Source organism: Anolis carolinensis, chromosome 1, assembly GCF_035594765.1.
Source record: "Anolis carolinensis isolate JA03-04 chromosome 1, rAnoCar3.1.pri, whole genome shotgun sequence".
Lineage (NCBI taxonomy): Eukaryota > Metazoa > Chordata > Lepidosauria > Squamata > Dactyloidae > Anolis > Anolis carolinensis.
Genome location: NC_085841.1, coordinates 301,932,539 through 301,957,360, shown reverse-complemented (window position 1 = coordinate 301,957,360; position 24,822 = coordinate 301,932,539). Strand labels below are relative to the sequence as shown.

Below are 24,822 nucleotides of genomic sequence, written 5' to 3'. Positions count from 1 at the left end.
TCTGTACTGAGTATGCAATATGTATTTTATAGAACTACGTTTTAATATGTGTGTTTATAAATTTTTTACAATGTTCGTGTGTTTTGACTGCTGTGACCTGCCTCAAGCCACAAGGAGAGGCGGGTAAGAAATAAATTATTATTATTTTATTGTATCACACAGCAAACAAGCGAGACATGCTGGATTTCATATCACAAAATCACAAGTCGAACACTTCCCAAGCATTTAGGACTGTGTGATGTATTTTCGGATTATGCGTGCAGATCCCAGTAGGGTGGCCTTTTGCAGATAATTACTAATAATAATAATTATTATTATTATTATTATTATTATTATTATTATTATTATTATTATTATTAGCAATTCTTTTTTGAAAAGTCCTTTTAAGGAACGTAGTCCAGCTACCTGTTTTTCTTGTCTTCCATTTAGCTCGAAGAGTTATTTTGTAACATTGGCTACAAAATAAAATCCAGGAACACATCTACTTTGTTAACTGAGATCTATCTGTAATCTTACAGGCAGTCCCCAAGTTACAAAGAAAATAGGTTCAGAAGGTTGGTTCTTAAGTTCTTAAGTTGAATAGGTAAGTCGGAACAGGCACATTTTTTAAGGGAAACAAAAATTGGTGAGAAAGCTTCAGCTGAGATGCCATTTTCCCGTGAAAACTCTTCCAGGAGTGAATTTCCCTTCTTAGGGGAAGATTTCTCTCACTTCCTGCCTTCTCACCCCTGTTTGTAACCATTAGTTTTTTGTAAGTCAGATGTTTATAACTCGGAGAGTGCCTATATTACAAATATTATAAGGGTACTCCCTGAAAGGGAGCTCTGGCGTGGACTGGCCCATGAGGTCACAAAGAGTCGGAAACGACCGAGTGAATGAAGAAGAAGAAGACTGGTTTTAGTGATTTTATAGTACAATTTAAATAAACATTTTGATTATACCATGTTAATAGCATGAGGGTGTATTTGTTAAAAAAAAACTCGCAAAAAACTAGCCAAGTAGCATATTACTTTTTCTAGCAAATTTTGCATGCTCTGTTCTCATGTCCAAACCAACATTTCCTATGCTAGGCCTCTCCTAAAGAGCTGCTCACTTCCCAGAAATACAGAATCTGGAATGGGAATTTCAAAAAAAGGAAGAAAAGGAGCAAATACAAGCTTGGATGCAACTTTCTTGCCTTCAAGTCATCGGCATCATAGAAGCTGATATGAACCGAAGGCACCATCCACGACTGAAAGAGGGTTTGCAGGATCTGTCGCGCCACCGAATCTGTGATGAGATGGAAGTGGAGAGGGTTCTTCCTGTCAAGCAAAGAAACATTCATGAAACAATTGACAACACAAATTCGACAAGTATTTCAATAGACATTCTCTCCCCTGTGCTGCAGCTGGTATCTTTTGAAACATAATCCTTTAACTGGACATTGTGTAAAAACTAATCAGTTCCCTATAGGAAACCCACCAACAGGACATGAGTGCAGCTATAACCTCCATCATGCGTTCCCCAACAACTGGTACATAAAGGCACACTGCTTCCAACACCAGAGGGGATGTAACCATCCTGACTAGTAGTCATTGGTGGAATTGAGACATCACATAACTCCTTGCTTCTTTGCAGTAACATGGAATCCTAGTGGCTGTGGCTAGAAAGGAAAGAATGGAGGGCAGAGGACAAAAAACAAGTTGTCCTTCCCTGAACCAGTCTGAGTCTGTTCTATAGCTTCTCCCCTTCATCCAGAACTGCAGCTTAGAACCCACATTTCCATCTGCCAGGTTTCCAAGTCCTGGACAAACCCAACACCTCATCCTATGCTTTAAAAAAAATCCTTCACCCATCACCACCTTCCCAGATTCAGTTTACCTGTGGAAAAGGATGGATTTCACTAGGGTAACTACATCCCGACTTGCGTTGTAGCCAGCACACACAATGGCAACATGGAGGAGCTGTCCAGAAATACAAAAGCCAAATACAGTTCAGTGCAAGAGGATGCCTCATCCCCTACAAGTCCCCATTATACCCGCAGAATAATCCGGCCTACCAATGTCCAGAACCACCTGCAGTAAGTGAAAAGCAATAAGTAGGGATGCTATATTTATTTTAATATTTATACATTATTTTAGAAGTTATACACTATTTTAAGTCTTTATCAACCAATCGTGTGTTGATAAATTGCCTCCTTCTCCTCCCGTTGTCGCTTGGGCTCCTTTTCTCTCCCTTTGGCTTCTCCTTCCTCCCTTCCTTAGGCTATAAATTGTAATTTTTTACAATTTATAATATTACTAGCTTGGGGACCCGGTGATTCCCGGGTTATTTGAAAAATGCATGATTTGTCTTTGAATGTTATCTATTCTGTTTGGAGTGGGTGAATTGTGGGTCAATCGTCCCCAAACCCTGCCAGTATTCAAAGTTAGCCATTTTGAGTCTGTGTACCAAGTGTGGTCCAGATCCATCGTTGGGTGGGTTCAGTGCTCTTTGGATGCGGGTGAACTACAACTCCCAGAATCAAGGCCCATTCCCACAAACCCCTGTAGTATGTTCAGTTGGTCATAAGGCTTCTCTGTGCAAAGTTTGGTCCCGGTCCATTGTCTGTGGGGGTCTCTGATTCTCTGGATGCAGGTGAACTATAACTTCCCTTCCCCCCAAACTTGTCCAATATGCTCTTTTGGTTATGGGGGCTCTGTGTGCCAAGTTTGGTCCTGGTCCATCATCAGAGGGGTTTGGAGTGCTCATTCATTGCAGGTGGACTATAAATCCCAGTACCTACTACTCCCAAATCTCCAAGCCAATTCCCCTCAAAACCCACCAGTATTCAAATCTGGGCATATCGGGTATGCATGGCAAGTTTGGCTCAGACCCACCATTGTTTGGGTTCATAGCATTCTGGGTGTAGGTGAACTACAACTCCTCTACATCCCCCAGTAGGAGTCACCGTGCTCTGACTTGATGCAGGGTGAACTACAACTTCCACCATGTGGAGTCAATCCCCCAAACTCCCCAGGAAGTGTAGTTGTGCTGTGTTTGTTCTGCAGACAGATTTGAAAGGGAAGGGCAGTAGGTGGGGTCATGCAAATTTCACAGCCATGGAGAACCCTGGGGTGCCTGCCTGTGGTGGAGGAAAATGCAAAATCTAGGATGAAATGGTTCCCAAATGAAAGCATTCCTTGGGTAGTGGGCCGTAGTGTTTGGGAAGGACATTGGAAGGGTTTGGGCTACATGTTCATGGTGCTCGCTGTAACCGCAATGTCAGTGGAAAAGAGTGACTTGCTGGCTCCTCAGCACTGGGAACTGTAGCCTGTTTGTGGACGCCGGAGGATGTCTGTGTGAACAGACACCCATGCCACATACATGGGTTTTCACTTTTATTATGGATATATAGATATAGATTTTAGAGTTTATTGAAAAACCACTAAACAGTGAATCCGCGAAAAGCGAACCGTGAAGTAATGAGGGAACACTGTAACACTACGTAACAAAATTTGAAAATTTTTCTGTTCCTGGTTTAAGTGTTATTTCTGTTTAATTGTGTGGTACTTACTTTGAAAGTAGTTGTTATACTCCAGAAATTTCATTTTTGTGGCTGTCACAAACTATGTTGAATTGGTTGAGATATATTCATTGAAAAAACTGTAGCAAAATGTGCTGCAGAATGTCTTGCAAAAACTTTTTTTTTTGCAGTTTAATAAACTTTTCCCATATTTTATGATAGAATCAATTAAGAAATGGCATGTATAACCCAGGAACAAAAATTGTGTTACACAATGTAATGATTTTTCCCCGGAGCAAACTAGGTAAGAGTTTCTCTTTCTGTGTATATGTGTGTATGTATAGAAGAAAGGACCACCAGCATTGAAACGATGATTACCCACCATCAACTTGGCTGTGCTAGCCATGCTGTCTGAATGTCCAATAACCGTCTCCCAAAACAGTTACTTTATTCTCAACTCAAGAATGGAAAATGAAATGTCAGTGGACAACAAATGAGCTTTAAAGATGGGCTGAAATCTAACTTTTAAAAATGTGATATGAACAACAAGAACTGGGAAGTCCTGGCCCTTGAGCATTCTAACTGGAGGCGAGCTGTTACCAACAGTGCTGTGGAATTTGAAGAGGCACTAATTTTATTTATTTATTTATTTGCTACATTTATATGGAGGGCAAAAGTGAGAAAGGTGTCAAGAGGAAGGCGCATCAAGCCAACCCTGATCCTTCCACTTGGAAAATTATGTCCTCATTGTGAAAGACCATATGGATCCAAAATAGGTCTTCAAAGACACTTAGAAGTCCACCGCCAAGCCTCTACCTTGGAAGACAATTATATTCAGTCACGAGTATAATTCACCCATGATTATGAAAGCCTCCACCTCTGGGAGCATATAAACATCTTCTTGGAGGAGGGAAGGGCACCAAAACATCCTAACACACTTTCGTACTCTGTATTGCCAAGTCAACACTCCTAATAGCTAAAGCAGAAAGCAGCACAGAAACCCACTGCCTTATTACTGAGTCAGATCACTGATCCATTAAGATCAGTATGGTTAATTCTGACTGGCAGAGATCTCCAAAGCAGAGTCTTTCCTTGCTCTACCCTGATAATCTGAGATGGCTTCCCACCCATGTACTAACCATACCTGACTCTGCCTAGCTTCTGAAATCAGAAGAGATCAGGCATATTCAGCTGGTACAGCAGCAAGCTTGACTGAGTCATGGCCAGTGTTTTTAGGAATTGGGTGGTTCGGGATTTGAGGCTACAACACACACACACACATGCCTCCCCAATCCCAATTTAGTACACCAGGGATAAATTGGAGTTCACTGTTACCTCACACTTTTGAACCATCCTCTGCTTGGCGCAGCCTGTGTAGTTCCTTCCATCCTGGTCCTCTACCACTTGTGCCCCCTGTTGGTTACTGTCAGTCTCAGCCATCACCTCATCCTTGGCCTGCGAGTGACTCAATTGCCTCCTCAAAAGCTGGTTTTCCTCTTCCACTTTTCGCACTTGGGACACCAAGGCCTCGCGGTCAAAGTAATGACTCGATTGGTCCCCAATGCAAGGAGGGAACATAAGAGAACATCCATCTATAGAAGGAATAATCAAAATATAAACATGGGAAAGGTGAGGTTGAAGCAATCTAATAATAATAATAATAATAATAATAATAATAATAATAATAATAATAATAATATAAAACTTGATTTATATTCCGGAGGGACTCAAGGCGGATTCAAAACATAAAAGAGCAAGAGACTCATAATCAATGAGTCTCTTGCTTAAAGAATAAGTAGGTAAACCTAAAAACGAATATTTACTGTACTCTTGTTCAATACTTATACAGAGAGGTTGCAAAATTCAACATCTCAAAGAAAAAACTCTCCCAACCTTTTTCACTGCTTTGCAATTAATGTATTCCCATTTCATTACTTTAATGATTATCGTTCTCTTTAGGCAATTACCCTTCTCTTTAGTCAGAAGGCCTTTGTGTTGAACAGTTTCTTGAATGTTATAAAACAAAAGTGCTTGATGCTCCTCCAGAGGATAGATATGAAACAGAATACTCAATAATGCCAGAAAAGGTGTACAAAGGGCAACCAAAATGATCAAGGGCTTGGAGCAAGTTTTCTACAAATAAAGGTTAGAACATTTGGGGTTTGTTAGCTTATGGGGGAAATTAAAGGGGACATACATATGATCATGGAATACAAAATTATGCACAGTGTGAAGACGGTAGATAAGATTTTTTTTCTAATGAAACTGAATAAAGGGAAATTTAAAATGAATAGTAAGTTAAGTACTTTTTTTCAGAGCACATTAAAGAGTTTTCTACCAGAAAGTGCAGTGATGTCCATGGCTTTTAAGAAGTGATTAGACACATACATGGAGGATAAGACAATCAGTGGTTGCATGTGATGATCACTGTTACCCTAGGTACCAAAGGTATTATTCTTATTAAGACTGGTTGATGGAAAATACAAGCGGGATGGTAGGGTTGTATCCGTGTCCTGCTTGTGGATGTTCTTGTTCATTTATGGACAAAATGGCAGATAAGATAAATCTCTGAATCCAGCATTTTATATTTTATGTAACTAATTGACACACATAAGAACTAGAAATGCCAGGGAGAATGGAGAACAGCTCCAGGGAGAAATAGCAGGGAGAACAGCTCTGCCTCTAACATTGCCATTCATAACTTTGCTACCATATTATACTTGAGTAGCAAACCAATGTAAATAATGACTTAAATTCAATGGTTACTCTCAATTAGAACAGACCCACTGAATCAGCTGTTAAATCAGTGGTTCTCAACCTGGGGTCCCCAGATGTTTTTGGTCTTCAACTCCCAGAAATCCTAACATCTGGTAAATTGGCTGGGATTTCTGGGAGTTGTAGGCCAAAAACATCTTGGGACCCCAGGTTGAGAACCACTGTGTTAAATAATGGATCATTCCTCTATAGATCACTTTTATTTAATGGGTATATTGCAGTTGGACAATTGGATTTTTAAGTCAATGTTTGGAAACCTAGGGATTTTCTTGCCTATCTACCACTGTGGGATTATAGCACAGAAGTTTCTCTCCTATCAGCAATGCTCATCACAATTCAACCAATGTGATAAATCATGGGAACTACTCGGGGGTGCCCACATTATCAAAAGCCAACTCCCTTTCCATACAGAATTGCTGCACCTCCTGCAAGGCAATGGATCAATCTTGTTCTCACTCACGATCCAAATTACCCATAAAGAGGTAGAGCCATGAGATGAGGAAGACCAGCGTGACTGTGGCAAGTAGTATCTTCAGCTTCACCCGCCATGGGCACAGCATGATGGTAGCAAAGGTCACGTGGGCAGGCCTAATCTTACTGGCACCAGCATCCTACAACCTGCAAGAGAAAGTGAACAGGGAGTGAGGTTACTGGCACCTTGATTCCCCCAGATGTACCTGCAACACTTTACTGGACTCAGCTAACCAGACCTGAAAATGCCCAAGGAGCAAAGGAGTGACCCATTCAATACATTCTAAACTCATGACAGCACCCACACCACTTCCTGATTTCAGGCTTAAGCCCTTCTGGATATTAAGGATCTCATTCACTCTCCAAATAGCCAACAAGGTAATGGAATACCTTACTTCATGCCAGTATAAAGACTGCTAACAGCAATCTGCCAATCATATTTATGAAATTCCCAGCAATCATCCTTTGACCTCACTAACCAGTGAGTAGAAAAGAAAATCAGCTAGACTCCTCTCTCAGCTCTCAACTTCCTTGTCATGGTTGTTGATTATTTACAACTGTTTTCAAGCAAATTATTGAGGAAATCTCAGCTAAGCATCTGAACATGAAATATCTTTAAAAATAGCTGAACCATGCAATTTTTACCTGCCCTAAAGAAATGACATTGCAAATGCTCATATGGGAGAGAAATACTCAATTTTAAAGATATATTGCTAAAAATAATGCACACCAAAGAGTGTTCATACTTGCAGGAGAAAAAAATGGTACTTATGCACTTACATGTTGTTGTTGTTGTTTATTGTCAATTCCGTGAAAAGCCATGGCTTCTTCTCAAGAGTCAGGAGGAAAATCACATCCTCCAAATTCACTTTACACAATATTTCTACTCTGGGCAGAGGCAACCTGTTATCACTAGGTAGTGTGTCTTCCCTTCTGAAGAGGGACTTCCACCCCAAAAATCAGGAACATCAGGCCTGGATTACCTGATACACTGTTTGTTTGAAGATGACACATAATAATTCTGCCAGGAACTTCTGGACTATAACAGTGTTAAAACAGTTCTAGAGTAACAACATAGATCATGGATAGCTGGAGTTTTATACCAGGCTTGTCCCAAAATGGGTGATTGTTTATAATTTCAACCAAGATCTTAATGCAGTAAGAACTGAGGAACTGTTTTCAATGTTAGGATTGTTTTCAATGTTCAGAAAAAATGCTCCATATAGCATATACAGATTAACGTCTGGAGCTTTCCAGAAAGGAAGATATAAAGAGATGCCCAAAGTCAAGGGCACTGAACAAGGAAATGCCTGTTGTTCTGCAGGCATTTTCTTTCATGTCATTAGACTATAAGACATCCTGGTGGCTCTTTTCTGGGTTTAAGCATGCAACTGCAGTGCACAACCTACTGCTGTAGAAGGACACAGCAGGCACTTCAGGTTATAGTCATCTACTTTCAATACCATTGACCATGGTATCCTTCTAAGTCAGTTTCTAAGTCTCTGGAATGGGTCTTGGGGGCACTGCTCTACAGTGGCTCCACTCCTTCCTGGAGGATTGTACCCAGATGGTGATGCTGGGGATACCTGCTTGGACCCCTGGCCATTGACCTGTGGAGTCCCACAAGGTTCTATTATTTTCCCCATGCTTTTCAACATTTACATGAAACCATTGGGTGAGGTCATCCGGAGTTTTGGAGTTGGGTGTCATCTCTACACAGATGACACGCAACCCTACTACTCTTTTCCACCCCATTCCAAGGAAGCTGTGACTGTACCTCAAAAAGCCTGACTTGGACATGGTGGTCCACACCTTAGTTACATCTAGAATGGATTACTCTACGTGGGGCTGCTTCAAAGACGGCTCGGAAACTGCAGTTAGTGCAAAGGTCGGCAGCCAGATTACTAACTGGAGCTAGCTATAGGGGACTTAGAACGGCCCTAATAAAGCAGCTGTACTGGATGCCAACAAGTTTCCAGGCCCAATTCAAAGTGCAGGTTATTGCTTACAAAGCCCTATACGGTTCGGGTCTAACCTATCTTCAAGACTGAATCTCCTTCTATGAACTGGCACAAGCCTTAATATCTGCCGGGGAGGCCCTCCTCTCAGTCCCACCTCCTTCTCAAGCACGGTTGGTAGAGATGAGAGAGAGGGCCTTCTTGGTGGTGGCCCTAGAATGCTCTGCCTAGAAAGATTGGGCTTGCCTCCACTCTCCAAGTTTTTCAGACAAACCTGAAAACATGGTTCTTTAAACAGGTCAATGAGTTTGATTAGAACTTTAATTGCTAATCTCGAGGATCTACTGATTCATTTCACTTAAGCACTTTATGGGACTGACATTGAATTTACCCTACTTTTATCTGCAGCCTCTGCTGCATTTTATTAAATCTTTTAAATAAGTAGGGGTTTTATATGATGTTTTATGTAAAATTGCCACGTAGACTTATATTGTTATTGTTTTATATGCTAATATACTTTGTTGTATTCTATGTGTTGTTGCACTATTGAGTGCCTTTGTGAGCCACCCTGAGTCCCTCCGAGGAGATGGTGGTGGGATATAAATAAAGTTTTATTTATATTATTTATTATTACTTGGCTGATAGAGGCCCTAATCCCACATTACATCACCAAAAGACAAATAAATTGCCCCATGGACACACTGAAGAGACTCCTAGAACTGTAATGATGGCAAACAGAAGGAAACTCAAAGCTAAAAAAGCAGAGGTTGTAGAACTCTTTGCTTCACTGCTTAAATCAGCAATGGGGAAAAGGATAGTGCTGTGGCATTTAAACAGCTAGTTCTCCATGAGGAAAACTTCCTCCAGGCAGCTTTCACTCCAAGTTTCCCCCCAAGGAACTGGACCTTGCAAGATTTGCTGTGCCACAAGTTGGTTACGCTTCAAACAAGTGTTGATGTATTACTGAGCCATGACATCTGAAACCCACCCAGCAAAATTCCCCATGCATTTGATGCGCTGGCATATGCCTAATGTCATGAGCAGTACTGGCACTGGGTCAAGAAGCCATGCTTCACTGTTCCAAATTTGAAAAGAGTCCGCCTCCTTCCTGCCACATTGGAGCTACAAACAAGGACACAGTCCTTAAAGGGAACAATTACGCTTCAAGGGTTCAAAAACCAGTAGTTTCCTTCAGTGATAAGAAGTACTTTATACGAGTATACATTCCTGCATAAAAACCACATTTGGGGGGCTTAAATGTTTATTATTACATTTACATTTTCTCAGATGAATGAAACATTAAATAAAATTGAAAACAAGACATAGAAAGTAAAGAAAATACTACAGGGAGAAAGGAAAGACATTTTAATTTGGCTTTCATATCCCCTGTGTGATTTTTCATATATTTATTTCATATATTGTAACTGTTTTGGTATTCCCTGCCTGTGTAAAACACTTGCATATAAATATTCCAAGAAATACATTGTCTTTTGTGGGAAACAGTGAAGCCACCTATCTAAGCGGCAAAGATTTCAAAGTTCCCAAGCATAATCTTGGTGTTGTTTCAGAATCTGCCCTTCAAAGATACAATTCCAAATAAAACTATTCTAAATTCTGTATCCTCAACATCCAGATGTACACATTAAAAACTACCCATCAGTTAAAATAGGTCTCTGCTAATTAATTAATGGAATCTGTATTGTCTAAAAATGGTTGAGGCAATCTACTGATTAAGCCAGTATCTCAAATGCACAGCATCTGGTCATTTTGTGAGGCCCTCGGTTAGGCTTGGAAATGTTTGGCCACTGCCATATGCAGTCCTCCACCTAATGTGACATGGAGGGACAGATGGTGCAGTACTCAAACAAAGGGTGACAAAGATCACACTATACAAACCTGAAATACTACTAATTTCAGACACTTTCAGCTCTGGCCTTATCACAATGAGGTTGACTCTTTGTGTGGGTTAGCAGTGCTTCACAACAAAAGGGTTCTCCACCCCTGACTTGGCAACTTCATCTCCACTGATCTGACAATAGGGGTGTTGCGTAAGGTCAACCAGGCTGAAGTAGCAGAAGAAAAGGGGACTAAGGTTAATGTATCTATCCTGCTGAGAGAGATTGGCTGACTTTGGCTCTCCCTCAAGTGTCATCAGAGGCATTCATTTTACCAGGCTATTTCAGATTGTTTCCATCCCAGCTACTCATTATAAAACCTACAGTCGGAATTGGTGCCAGAGTTGTTTCTTCCTCTTCCCACCCATACCCCTTTCCCTTTAAATTATATCTTTTAGATCATCAGCCTGAAAGCAGCTGCTGCTTAAAAAAATCTACCAGCATTCTGAGAAAAATTCAAGAGAAGATTAAAAATACATTAAATAAACAGTCACATTTTCTCCAGTTCATATATGTAGGCATGTCTACTGTGACTAGAAGTAAGGCAGCTGTCTGGGGTGGAGCAAAATTAAGGTAAAGTTTAGAAAGGTCTGTTCCATGATCTCTATGTTGATCCCATCCCTATTTTTGTGGTGATCTTGAAGGCACTTCCAAATCACTTACAAATTTCCCCTTTGCCCCCAGAATTGGATGCTTGTCCCAAATTGCTGCAAACACAATAAAACATCCAGAAATTGTTTTATTGTTTATTTTAGCCATCCCCACTCCACCAAGATCTAAAAAGGGCAAAAGAAATTGGTTCTAAGAAGAACTAAGAAGTGATATGGTATCTCTTCTGGCTTGCCACCAACCAGAGCCGGTCCAACAATGAGGCGAATTAAGCAGTCGCTTCGGGCGCAAAACATACGGGGGCGCAGTCGAGACTGCTTTTTCTGTTGATTTGTTGTAAAACATGATGCTTTGATGCTTAATTTGTAAAATCTTAATGTAATTTGATGTTTAATAGGCTTTTCCTTAATCCCTCCTTATTATCCAACATTTTGGCTTATCCAACTCCTTTATTTTTCAGTGATTGGTTTGGGGGGGGGGCTCCAAAATTCTGTTCGCCTACACTTGAAATATACCTAGGGCCGGCTCTGCCACCAATACACCAGAGCGGCTTTTGGAGACAGGTGGGTATTACCCCTTAAATGCAGTTGTCCATCCCGCTAAAGGAATTGCATAATGGGAACCATCTAACAACAGAGGGATCCTGGGAGCTCGTTTCCAAAAACCAATTTTACCAAACACACCAATCAAGTGTCTGCCTTTGACTCCTTTCTCTGGAGACTGGTAAGTATTAGAGGGAAGCATGAGTTTCTCATATGAATTTTCCAGCTTAGCATCCCGCTGCTCATAAAGCTAATCTTTAAGCCTCCTGGCTTCCAGTGTGCTTGCTGCATTCCTCAGAGATCCATCAGGCAATTACCAGCCAGTCAGCGGCTCCATTTAGGTTGAAGGGTCAGCAGTTAAACCAGGTGGAAAACATGGTTCTTGACTACTTCCCCCCAGTTTTCCACATTTCCGTACCACTAGAGTGTAAAAGCAACAACATCTGCACCTCCCTATTAGCATCATGTGTCCCTAAAGAAATCACCTCCTAGATGGTCTCTTGTGGTTTCCACATCTTGTTTTCTTTGCACATATGCAAAATAGGGAAAGGCAAAGAGCTTTTGAAGCCTATCCCCTCTCTTCTTAAAAGGGGGGGGGGACAATATGGGCAGAATCAAAACTCTGCAAAAAGATCTGGGACTAGAACCCATAAGTACTAGTGTTTAAAGACAACAAGGAACTGGAAAAGTTGCATTCTCAAACTGAATTACTGAGTCCTCCTAAGGCTTCTACAGAACCAAGTACAAGCCCTGTAAATCTATATTTGCAAAAATACTCTCATCAATACGAGAACCTGGAAACAAGAGTGTGCATCTCCCAAAAAAGCACCAATACACTTAGCCCATCAAGTTTCACTGTCGTCTGCATTATTTAAAGGCTGTTTTCACCTCTACATGTACAGAACCAGAAACCATAAAATAGGATTTGTAGGCTAAATCATGACCAGCAGCATAGCTGACATAACCCTTATCATCCCAACACCTGGAAAAGTTACTTCTTTCCTAGATACTCCAGCCAACACAGCCATCATTTCAAACTAATTAAGTAGACAGCTCTACAATACTAGCTTTTCAAAATTCTGTGCCATCCAGGCAACAGAATAGTAAGAGCCTCTCATGAAAATGCTGGTCATATCAAAGTCATGTTCCCAGACAGTCCAGACTTCTTTGGAAAGCTTTTCAGTGGCTGGGACGACCACAGATAATAGACAAATATCTGAGATAAGACCACCTAGGACAAGCCTTTCCCTTCAACATGTAAATGTAATAAAGCATAGACCCTGAATGTAAATCTGCTAACATCATATTAAGATGTCATTTAAAAAGACAGGTCAAGATTGTTTGCCTTAATTAGCCCTTCTATACGCAGGATATGGACTCCATCGATCATTTCACAGAAGACTGCAAATTCTTTATGCAGGCCTTGATACAGGTCGTAATTCAAAATAGAATGGTAAAAGACATATAATTGGTCATCTGTATCCACAGATTCAACCATTTATGGCTTTAAAGTATTAAAAAGAACCCCAAGAATCACACCTCGATTTTTGTCCTTTAAATAAGCGACACCATTCCCCTACACTATTACATATGATGGGGCTTCAGCATCCAATTTGGTATCGAAGGGATGAAGTGGAACTAAACCCCAATGGATACCAAAGCCCACTGTAGTTAAAAGTATATAGCTATCATGACTGTGAGGAAAAGGAGAGGTTGCAAAGAGGTTCTGCCTTGAAAATTAAGTGCTGAGATTTTGCCTGCTAGCAAGCTTACCAGTGATATTTGATTGTGTAAACATATCCACATACCAATAGTGATAAATATGCTAAACCCACAAAAAGAATGCAACTGGTGTGAACAACTTCAGTTTGATTCTGATTATAATCTCAAAGGATCAAGGTGGGATTTTTAGTTTCTTGCTAGTTCACTCAGTGCATTCCAGATTCCAAGGCAAATGAGAAGTGCCTCCTACACGTCCAGCTCATGCAGCAAACATCTCTCATCACAAGTGACTGAGTGTGGGTGGGCTATAAATCCGTAGCATTTCAGTACACAGAAGAGCAGACTCCCAAGACTGCCATAGAATGTCGGTGAAGGCCTTCCATCCTAATCCCACAGCTGTGATCCAGGAAAAATTCCCCACGGCCGGATCAATGCTAACAGATAAGAATGAGCAAGATTTACCAATGTTAAGTGTTGCTATGTGACTTCTAGTGGGTTCTAACTTATGGTGGCTCTATCCTAGGGTTTTCTTGGCAAGATTTATTTGAAAAAGTGTTGCCTTTACCTTCGTAGATGCTGAGAAAGTGTGATCACCCAGTGGGTTTCCCTGGCTGAACAGGGACTTGAACCTCAATCTCCCAGAATCTTAATCCAACGATCACACCATTATAGCATCCCGTCAGTGTGTTGGGATCCTTTACAAAAGAGGTTCTTGCTCAGAAGTACATCGCATCCAGAAGCCTGCCAATGGGTACGTCACATGAACAACAGAGCCATTTGCAGAAACTCAACTAAATAAAAGTACCTTTAACACATATAATGTATTTTACATTAGGAAGGCTAAGGACCCACGTTTCTGTGCTTTTACCATGGTGGGGCATTTATATGCCTAGTTGTAAAAGGCAAATGAGCATGTAAACATTTAGGGAAAGAGTTACTGGTGGGAAGAGTAACTGGTGGGAAGGGCCTAATGTTTTAATGTTTACCCATCCATGTAACTGCTCTGCAGGTCTAAAGGCTATATTCCATAGCACATGCCACTGTGAATAGCTTTGTTGTTCTTGTGGACTGGAGTGAGTTTGGAGTGGAGTTAGTATATTTTTGTGGATTGAAGACTAATTTCCATAAACTGTACCACAGGAAATTAGAAACAACCAGTTGAGTCCTTTGCATAATCAGATTTCCAATGTTTTTCTTCTTGCTCGAGTTGTTCAATTAAGTTCTTCTCCCTGCTATATTATACACTAGCTTTGCCCGGCCACGCGTTGCTGTGGTTTATGGGAATCCTTTGTTGGGCAGGTGGAATAGCAGTGAATAGCCTTGCAGTCTCAAAGCCTGGCCGTTTTCTGGAGTAGCTGGAGCTTTTTGTTGTATGGACGTAGAGGCATGGATGAGGGGTTGTGCTGCCAAGTTTAGTGTTTCTGGGATGTGTAGTTTTGTTGTTTTGTCCTAGGCCGACATTTCATTACCCTTTTATATATATAGATTGTGAATCTTCTTTTCTGCTTCCCTTATATGTGGCATCTTGTTATATAGAATTCTTTTTAACATTTTCATTATATTGTTATGAGTCCCTACACTGGGAGAAGGGTGGGAAAATAAAGTAAATAAATTGTGGCTATTCAAATTCCATTTATGTTTTCCTTGTTAATGTTTGCATCATTCCTTTGCTGGTACTGCTACACAGGTGACAATACACTCAATATACATTTCTGCCTAACGAACTGTGCAACGGCCTCCCATTTAATAATTTGACAGAAGAGGCCTGAATTACTAACATTCAGAGCCCTGCGGCCTATTGGTATGCAAATAATTCCTTGATCCCTTACTTTGAGAGCACCTTTGGAAGGATTGGAAACCAGACTTTCACACACACACACACACACACACACACACACACACACACAACCACCTGTTGCAGTCTGCCCTGGAGGGGGGCATTAAAAGGTCAAACAAACAAAACTGAGATCAGACATATACTTTTTGTTTTGATTTGTTCGGTGAGCTTTTCCCAGCCCTCCAAACACTACAAACTCTTATACCTACAGGAACATCATATGACCATTTTGCAAAGGTTTTTTATGTTGTTGGTGTGTGGGGGAGGGCAGAAAGAAGACCCTTGGGGCTGCATGCATTGAGGTGGATAGAGGGAGAGAAAACAGGGCAAAAAGTTTGTAGGCCAGGGAACTACTGCTTTCCACTTTGTACCAATGCCTCTGTAAGGGACATGCAGAGCTGCCCTTCAAGCAAATAATGAAGCCCATCAAACAGCAGGTGACTGATTCATTGTGACAACTGCAACCCTTTCCTGTAGTCTCCCCAGTCATGCCCAAATACAGATGCACACACATCCCCAAAACATGAAAAACAATTAAAGGAGCTACAGCCCTATTAGAATGGACCAACTACCTGAGCACCCAACATCTTGTGCTCAGAACTCATAAAACGTATATTTTGGGGACTGAGACAATGAATTAATGGGGAACGTCACCAAAAGACAGGCATGGGCAAATTTCAGTTCCCCAGGAGTTTTGGACTTCAACTCCCACAATTCCTAACAGACTACTGGCTGTTGAAGGCTTTCATGGCCGGAATCACTGGGTTGCTGTGAGTTTTCTGGGCTGTATGGCCACGTTCCAGAAGCATTCTCTCCTGATGTTTCGCCCACATCTATAGCAGGCATCCTCAGAGGCTTTGAGGTATAATAGAAACTACACAAAGAAGGCCCAGGGTGGGAGAAAGAACTCTTGTCTGTTGGAGGGAAGTTTGAATGTTGCAATTAATCACCGTGATTAGCATTGAAAAGCCTTGTAGCTTCAAGGCATGGCTCATTCCTGCCTGGGGGAATCTTTTGTCTACATAGCAACTACCAAACGCAATGTTAAAACAAGAATCAAGGAATAGTAAAGGCACTGCAGACTAACTCAACTAGAGAAGTCACTCATAGCACAGCACTTGATGAACCAACTTGGACACAGTATATTATTTGAGAATACAGAAATGTTGGATCATTCTAACAACCACCATGTCAGACAACGCAGAGCAGCCACTGAAATCCACAAGCATGTGAACAATTTCAACAGAAAGGACGAAACCATAAAAATGAATAAAATCTGGCTGCCGATATTTTAAAAACTCTAAAATCAGGATAGTAAATAAAGAACAACACTCTGAAAACAGAGGAATTGCAGGCAATAAACAATCAGGATCAGTTAACACCTCCCAACAAAGGATTCCCCCAGGCAGGAAATCAGCCAGGCCTTGGAAGATGCAAGGCTTTTCAATGCCAATCAAGTTGACCAACTGCAACATTCACACTTGCCTCGGGCAGACAAGAGTTCTTTTTCCCACCTTGGATATTCCACAGATACATAAACCCCACTTGCCTAGTTTCTAACAGATCTCACAACCTTTGAGGATGCCTGCCATAGATGTGAGTGAAACAAGAGATAAGGCTTCTGAAACATGGCCATACAGCCTAGAAAATTCACAGCAGCCCAGCGATTCCGGCCGTGAAATCCTACAACAACATGACGACAGTTTTGTAAAAAATATGCTCATCCAAGCTTTGCTCACCAAACTACCATCTCTTTTTGGGACAGTCTTTGCAAATCCTCAGGTGACAATAGTGGGTTATGATTTAGGGCACTTTAAAGAAGAAACTTACAAGAACAAAAGGGGGAGAAGCCCCATGCAACCAAGCAGTTAACAGGCACCTTGTAATGAGTAACTTGCATTGAGAAAGTTTGGGGAGTGGAGGCGGGGCCAAAGGAGCTGGACTCTTTCGGGTCTCCTCCATTCAGAGCCGGCAAATTCCTCTGGCTGAGGACACAGTATTTCTTTCAAAGTAGTGTCTGCCTGGTCCCTGCATCACCTGAGCTCCCAAGGGTCACCAGTGGGTCCTTCCCAGGGCTTTGGAGCAAGGTGTCCTTCAGGCGGCTAGGAAGCAGCGCCAACAAAATAAACAAGGACATACTTTTCGTCACAGGCCCTGGAAAGAAGGTCTCGCTTGAACAGCAACTGCATAATTACTTAGGCAAAGGGAAGAGACAGGAAAGGCCTAAGCGTGGATCAAAATTAATGCAGGTGGACACCATTTGAACTGCCACAGCTCAATGCTCTGGAATCATGGAAGCTGGAAGTTTTTTTTTTTACAACAGTGGTTCCCAACATTTGCACTTACAGGTTTTTGGACTTCAGAGCCCTCAACTCCAAATAGCTGGTAAACTGGCTGAGATTTCTGGGAGTTGAAGTCCAAAACACCTGGGGGCCCAAAGGTTGGGAACCACTGCTTTACAAGATCTGTAGCCTTCCTGGCCAAAAAGCGCTGGTGCCTTGCCACACTACAACTCCCAGCATTAAGCCATGGCAGTGGAAGTGGTGTCAAACTGTATTCATTCTACATTGTCGAGAGGCACCCTAGTCTTCTGGCTTTGAGCGTCACCTGGCCAGACTGGAGCCCTGTCTACACTAACCATTCATGTGGTTCAAGGCGGGCTTCAAACTGAGATGACAACAAGCTCCCCACAAAAACGGGGCAAAAGGAAGCATATTTTGGGGGCACTGGTACCTCGAGTTTGAGGCACCGCCTGATCAGGGCACATCCACACTGACCATTTAATGCAGTTTCAAACCAGCACTGAAACAAGTGGTTTCGCTGTGCAGGTAATTACATAGACAATCCTAGAACCAGATTGCTGTGAGTTTTCCAGGGCTGTACGGCCAAGTTCCAGAAGCATTCTTTCATGATGCTTTGCCCACATCTATGGCAGGCATCCTCAGAGGTTATGAGGTGTCGGGAACTAGGCAAGTGGGGTTTATATATCTGTGGAAAGTCCAGAGTGGGAGAAACAACTCTTGTCTGCTGAGGCAAATGTGAACATGAAAGCCACTGCAGATTAATCCAACCAGAGAAGTCAGCCATAGCAGAGCATTTGATGAACCAACCTGGACACAGCATACTATCGGAGAACACAAAAATGTTGGACCACTTTAACCATCACCATGTCAGACTACACAGAGAAGCCACTGAAATCCACAAACATGTGGACAATTTTAACAGAAAGGAGACAGGACAGTAAATAAAGAACAGCACTCTGAAAACGGGAATTCCAGACATGAAACAATCAGGGCCAGCTAACAGCTCCCAACAAAGGATTCCCCCAGGCAGTAAAAAGCCAGGCTTTGAAACTGCAAGGCTATTCAATGCTAAGCAAGGTGGCCAATTGCAACATTCGCACTTGCCTCCAACAGACCAGAGTTCTTTCTCCCACCCTGGACCTCTTTCCACAGATATATAAACCCCACTTGCCTAGTTTCCAACAGACCTCACAACTTCTAAGAATTTTTTTTTTCATGTCAGGAGCAACCGGAGTTGCTTCTGGAGTGAGAGAATTGGCCGTCTGCAAGGACTTTGCCCAGGGGACGCCCGGATGTTTTTGATGTTTTACCATCCTTGTGGAAGGCTTCTCTCATGTCCCCGTATGGAGCTGGAGCTGATAGAGGGAGCTCATCCCCGGGTGGGATTCGAACTTGGCAGCCTTCGGGTCAGCAACCCAACCTTCAAGTCACAAGTCTTTTATCCCCTAGGACCGGAGGCTCCAAACTTCTGAGAATGTCTGCCATAGATGTGGGTGAAACATCAGGAGATAATGCTTCTGGGACATAGCCATACAGTCCGGAAAACCCACAGCAACCCAGTGATTCCGGCCATGAACGCCTTCGACAACCAATTTGAGGTAGGGATGTGGATCACGCACAGCACCGAACATTACGGGTTTCCCTCCTATGCCCCCCCACCCCACCCCCCCACCCCAAACATAGTTCCTTCCATATCTCTCCTCCCGAAACTATGGTGTGCCGCTCCCTCCAAAGCCTTGAGGAACTGACAGTGAGGAACAGACAGACTTCAAGAGATAGATCCAAGGCAGCCAGGAGAGGCGGGTGTTCCGATCCACAGGAGAACAAGCCCCGCAGCTCTGCTCAGGCCTCCCCTCGTACCTGCTGCCGCCTCTCTCTCGCCGGCCGCCTTTTCCCGACTGCTGGCCTTCGCGGCTTCTCCCTTTTGGCCCCTTTCCTCTCTTGTCCCCCGGAGCCTCCCCACTCCGGAAGGAGGAGAACAAAAGGGGCGCCACAAAAAAAGGTGGGAGCGGGCAGGCGCGGAGCCCGAACACCGGCGGCCAACGCGGAGGGAATCCGCCTGCTCCGCCCCCCGCTACCTTGAAGAGGCCGCCCTCCTCCTCTCTCTCCTCCCCCCGCCCCCCACTTTCCGCAACTTTGGGACTCTCCGAACTGTCCCTTGCCAAAGGAGGGGCGAACCATTTGCGCCCAAGGGGGAGGGGGGAGCGGTCATTCATTAGGCGAGAGGCTTTAATTGCGGGCTGCACCTTTTGGGCTCCTAATTGAGCAGAAAGGGAGCCCGGGTCCGTGCTGGAAGGCACGTCCTCGCCGAAGTTTCTGAGAAAGGCTCACCACACGGCAGAAACAAGGCAGCTATGAGCTTTCCGGGCTGCATGGCCATGTCCCAGAAGCATTCTCTCCTGACGTTTCGCCCACATCCATGGCAGGCATCCTGAGAGGTTGTGAAGTCTGTTGGAAACTCGGCAAGTGCGGTTTATATATCTGTGGAATGCCAAGGGTGGGAGAAAAAACTCTTGTCCGCTTGTGGAAAGTGTGAATGTTGCAATAGGCCACCTTGATTAGCACTGAATGGCCTTGCAGCTTCAAAGCCTGGCTGATTCCTGCCTGGGGGAATCTTTTGTTGGGAGGTGTTAGCTGGCCTTGGTTGCTTCCTGTCTGGAATTCCCGTTTTCGGAATGTTCTTTATTTACTGTCCAGATTTTAGAGTTTTTAAATACTGGTAGGCAGATTTTGTTCATTTTTATGGTTTTCCTCCTTTCTGTTGAAATTGTCCACACGTTTGTGGATTTCAGTGGCTTCTCTGTGTAGTCTGACATGGTGGTTGTTAGAGTGGTCCAACATTTCTGTGTTCTCAAATAAAATACTGTGCCCAGGTTGGTTCATCAAGAGCTCTGCTATGGCTGATTTCTCTGATTGAAATCCACAAGCACACGAAAAGTTTCAACAGAAAGCAGGAAACCATGAAAATGAACAAAATCTGGCTACCAGTATTTTTAAAAACTCTAAAATCAGGACAGTTAATAAAAAACAACACTTGGAAAACAGGGGATTTCCAGCCATGAAGCAATCAGGGCCAGCTAACACCTCCAAACAAAGGATTTCCCCCAGGCAGGAATAAGCCAGGATTTGAAGCTGCAAGTCTTTTTAATGCCAATCAAGGTGATTAATTGCAGCATTCACACTTGTCCCCAACAGACAAGAGTTCTTTCTCCCACCCTGGACTTTCCACAGTTATATAAACCCCACTTGCCTAGTTTCCAACAGAACTCACAACCTCTGAGGATGCCTGATGTGGGAGAAACTTCAGGAGAGAATGCTTCTGGAACTTGGCCATATAGCCTGGAAAACTCACACACATAAGACAACCAGAGGACAACATGAGCCAAGCACACTCTCTGCTGCCCTTGAGGAGGAAAGACCTGAGGGGGCAAGAAGGTTTAACCCGGGAATTGGGAAAAAGGCCTCCGCTGGAATGCCAGCTATGCAGAGGCTGGGGGCCTCCACCTACCTGCAGCTGCTTCTCTCTTCTTCGTTCCTGGAAGGAATAGGAAAGGAGTTCCTTTAAGGCCTACCAAGAAAATATCCTGGCCCCCAAGGGATGCTGAGGGAGCCACCATGCAGCAAAGATGAAACCTGGCTGGTTCGACAAGTGGAGGCCTGCCTGCTAGGGAGCAGGCCTCTGCGCGCCCAAGATGCAGCCAAAAAGTCTGCCCTGCGGCTACTATATATTTCCATCACAAGGAAGAGGAAGAGGAAGAGAAGCCCTGAGCGAGTCTCACAGAGTGGCCCCCTTTGGAGCACAAATTCTGCCCAAGGGCCTCCCCACTTCAACAAAAACCAGTGGCACCCCTTAACCATCAGATAGTAAACACTGAAAAGAAACACTCTTCTGAAGAGAGAGGCGTTCTTGTTGTGGTGTGCCTGATATCGAGAAATCAAACCCCCAAATTATGAGAAATACAAAATTATATAATAATAATGATGATGATAAACTTTATTTATGTTCTGCCACCATCTCCCCGAAGGGACTCAGGGCAGCTTACAAAGGCACTCTAGGGTGCAGCATATAATATAAAATGATACATGTAAAGGTAAAGGTTTACTCCTGACATTACATCTAGTCGTGTCCGTCTCTGGGGGTTGGTGCTCATCTCCATTTCTAAGCCGAAGAGCCAGCATTGTCCGTAGACAACTCCAAGGTCATGTGGCCGGCATGACTGCATGGAACACCGTTACCTTCCCACTGGAGCGTTACCTATTGATCTACTCACATTTGCATGTTTTTGATCTGTTAGGTTGGGAGAAGCTGGGGCTAACAACAGCAGCTCACTCCACTCCTCAAAAGTTCGGCAGCTCAGCAGTTTTAGCTACTGCACCATTGGGGGCTCATATAAAATTATAACAACCACATTCAACACATATAACATAAAATCAAAATACCACAATTTTAAAAACACAGTACATCTGTAGATAAAACTAGCTGCCATCAATTCACAACTAAAGTGCCAGAGTGTCAACCTTATTTGGGTTCATTTCGGCCTACTCAAGGTCAAAAGCCTATTTAAAAATCCATGTTTTCAGGCTGGATCGGAAGGATTTAAGGGTGATATAAAACAAGAGATTGCAGCTCCATTCATTTCAGACTTAAATTTATCACAGTACTTTGATGGCAGAATTGGTTCAGAGGGACTTTTGTCTCCTTCTGAGACTGAGAGAGAGTGACTTGCCCAAGGTCAGTCAGTGACCGGAAGGGGATTCGAAGCCTTGGTCTTCCAGGGCGCAACTACACTCTAAATTAATACAGCCTGACTACCAACTGGATTCAGGCCAGTGCATGCTCCTAATGCCATTGTGGAGCAAATGGAATCATTTCATAAACAATATAATTGAATGTGTAGTTAAACATTTAAATGTGGGAGGGGACAAATGCGTAGAATGCAAGGCTTGCACTGGATGGGAAATGTTTGGATTTACCCCCTCTTGTCAAGACTCATAAACTCAGAGTTGGAAGAGACCACAAGGGTCATCCAGTCCAACACCTTGATACCCTATATCCTTTTGAGAATACCTGTGTCAGCACAAAATGTGAGCTTTGCAGGAACCACACATAAGAAAACTAGCGGTCACCATGTGTAGGCATGAGGATGCTCAGCTATAACCCCATCTCAACACAGAATAGTTACAGATCTATTAATATTATAGTTTGGACTTCCACAAAGCCCAATAAAATCTCAAGCTTTTTTGATCCACATCAAGAAGTGGGGAACAAAGAGACGAGACCAAGAGATCCTGAGGTTCTCTAACAGGTACCTTCAGTCCAAGGATGTCAATAATCCGTAAAAGGGGAGGACAGGAGAGCAATCCATCAATGCTCACAATATAATTGACTCTGCTTGTTTTTCCTGGCTGTGATCTATCTTTCCTAAACAGCTTTCTTCAGCAGCTTCTTGCTTGTGTTGAGCAAACACTGGCAGGAGTAAGCATTAAGATCAGTAGTTTCCTAATAATGGAATTCTTTGTTACGAACTTACCATTAGAGAAGCATGCCGATAAGACTGTTCACAGTATGCAATTGTTTTACTGCCCTAAATGTAACAACCTTTCACTGTATCTGTTTTAGATACTCTTGTGGCATACAACCAAGAAGGATAGGGCATCTTCTGATGAAACTTTTTAAAAACTTAATTCATCTATGACTCTCAGGCACTAAGGATAATGCATGTGCACATGGACCAACTTTAGAGCATTTTTTTTCTGTTCCAAAACTATTGTATTAAACAGTGCTGGGAGCCCATTCAATTAATGACACAAATGGATGAGAATTTGTGTGGCCCTCTAGATATTACTGAATTCTGAGCCAGCATAGCCGGCCGTAAAGATTTCTGGGAGTTGCAGTCCAATAACATCTGGTGGACCACGTTATTTTCACAGGATATAAACTGAAAATATTCATAGTGTGGTGTTCTAATAAAGTCTGGACAGGCAGTTTACTATACAAACTATAAGTAGTTCTTAATCTCCTACTCTGAACAAGGAGTTAGGGACTAGATGGCCTACAATACTTGTTCCAATTTATCATGCCATGGTTTAGTATCACATTGTTCATAAATAGTGCTATGACCAGACTCTATTCTTTGTCACAGACAAAGGCCTTAACTTGGTTTTGTCCATATAAGCTACAGCAATTAAATCAGAATACGAACATTTACCAGGAAACCTTCAATGGAACAAAGATATGGATGTACAAACAAATATTCAGGTTAACTGAGAAGTTTGAACCACAGGCACAGCATCTAGAAAATGTGTTTTAAAAATACTAATTAAGGCTTGGATTTTGTCAAGAAGAGAGGATGAGTTCAGTTCTTGATCAGAATGCTCCTGTCTGGTTCTCAGCCTTCTTCTGGGCTTACTATCCCACACTCCACTATACATCCACATTGCTTCCATGTATTAAGTGGCAGACATTTTCCTCAGATGGCTCCATATGCCATCACTTGTGGCATACAGGCAAGTTTGCCAAGTATATAGTTTATATCACTTTTTGGGCAGCACACAAGTACAGGCAGTCCCCAAGTTATAAACAAGATAGTTCTATATATAGGTTTACTCTTAAGTTGAAATTGTATGTCAGTTGGAACAGATACATTGTTTATGTGTAACTCCAGCCCATATAATTTTGATAGCACAGGGAAGAGTTAACACCCTTGTGGCATTTGTTTTGCTGTCTGCATCCCTATTCTGAAGATTTCACTTTGCTTTCTGTCCCTGTGATAACTAGATTTTGAAAAAAATGTAGCTTATTGTGGAAACAAGGATTGGTGATAAAGATTCAATGGAGACACCTTTTCCCCAGGTAAACTCTTTCAGGAGCAATTTTCCTTCCTAGGGGCAGATTTTTCTCAGTTCCTTTTGTCTCATCCCCATTCTTAACTATAAGTTGTTTCTAAGTCAAATGTTTGTAATTCGGGGACAGCCTGTATCACAATTTCCAATTCAATACTCTTGAGATGGTTTTCCAAATTTATTTATTCATTAAAACACTTCTATCATGTCCTTTATCACATGATCTCAGGGTGATGTACAACATAAACAAATAAAAACATTTCCAGATTAACAGCATAAATAGTAATTCTATAAAACGATAACTCCAATCAGGTCTAGCCATCACAGCCCATGATGAAGAATGGCGAGAGCTACAGATCAACAACATCTAGCTAACCACAGAA

General features: G+C 42.5%; 1 protein-coding gene across 3 annotated transcripts in view; it reads right to left on the bottom strand.

Annotated features, from left to right (window-relative positions):
- Positions 1–24,822, bottom strand: part of large2 (LARGE xylosyl- and glucuronyltransferase 2) — a 62,957-nt gene that overhangs the window by 13,155 nt on the left and 24,980 nt on the right. Inside the window, exons 1-5 of one of the 3 annotated variants that reach the window (XM_003214633.4) lie at positions 19,457–19,661; positions 6,720–6,877; positions 4,820–5,076; positions 1,861–1,943; positions 1,178–1,301 (exon numbers count right to left, since the gene is read on the bottom strand). In XM_003214633.4, coding sequence (XP_003214681.1) covers positions 1,178–1,301; positions 1,861–1,943; positions 4,820–5,076; positions 6,720–6,819 — 564 coding nt within the window. In that variant the 5' untranslated portion in view covers positions 6,820–6,877; positions 19,457–19,661. Of the gene's footprint in view, positions 1–1,177; positions 1,302–1,860; positions 1,944–4,819; positions 5,077–6,719; positions 6,878–19,456; positions 19,662–24,822 lie in introns of those variants that run through there. The other 2 variants (XM_008105612.3, XM_008105604.2) reach the window with 2 other exon arrangements.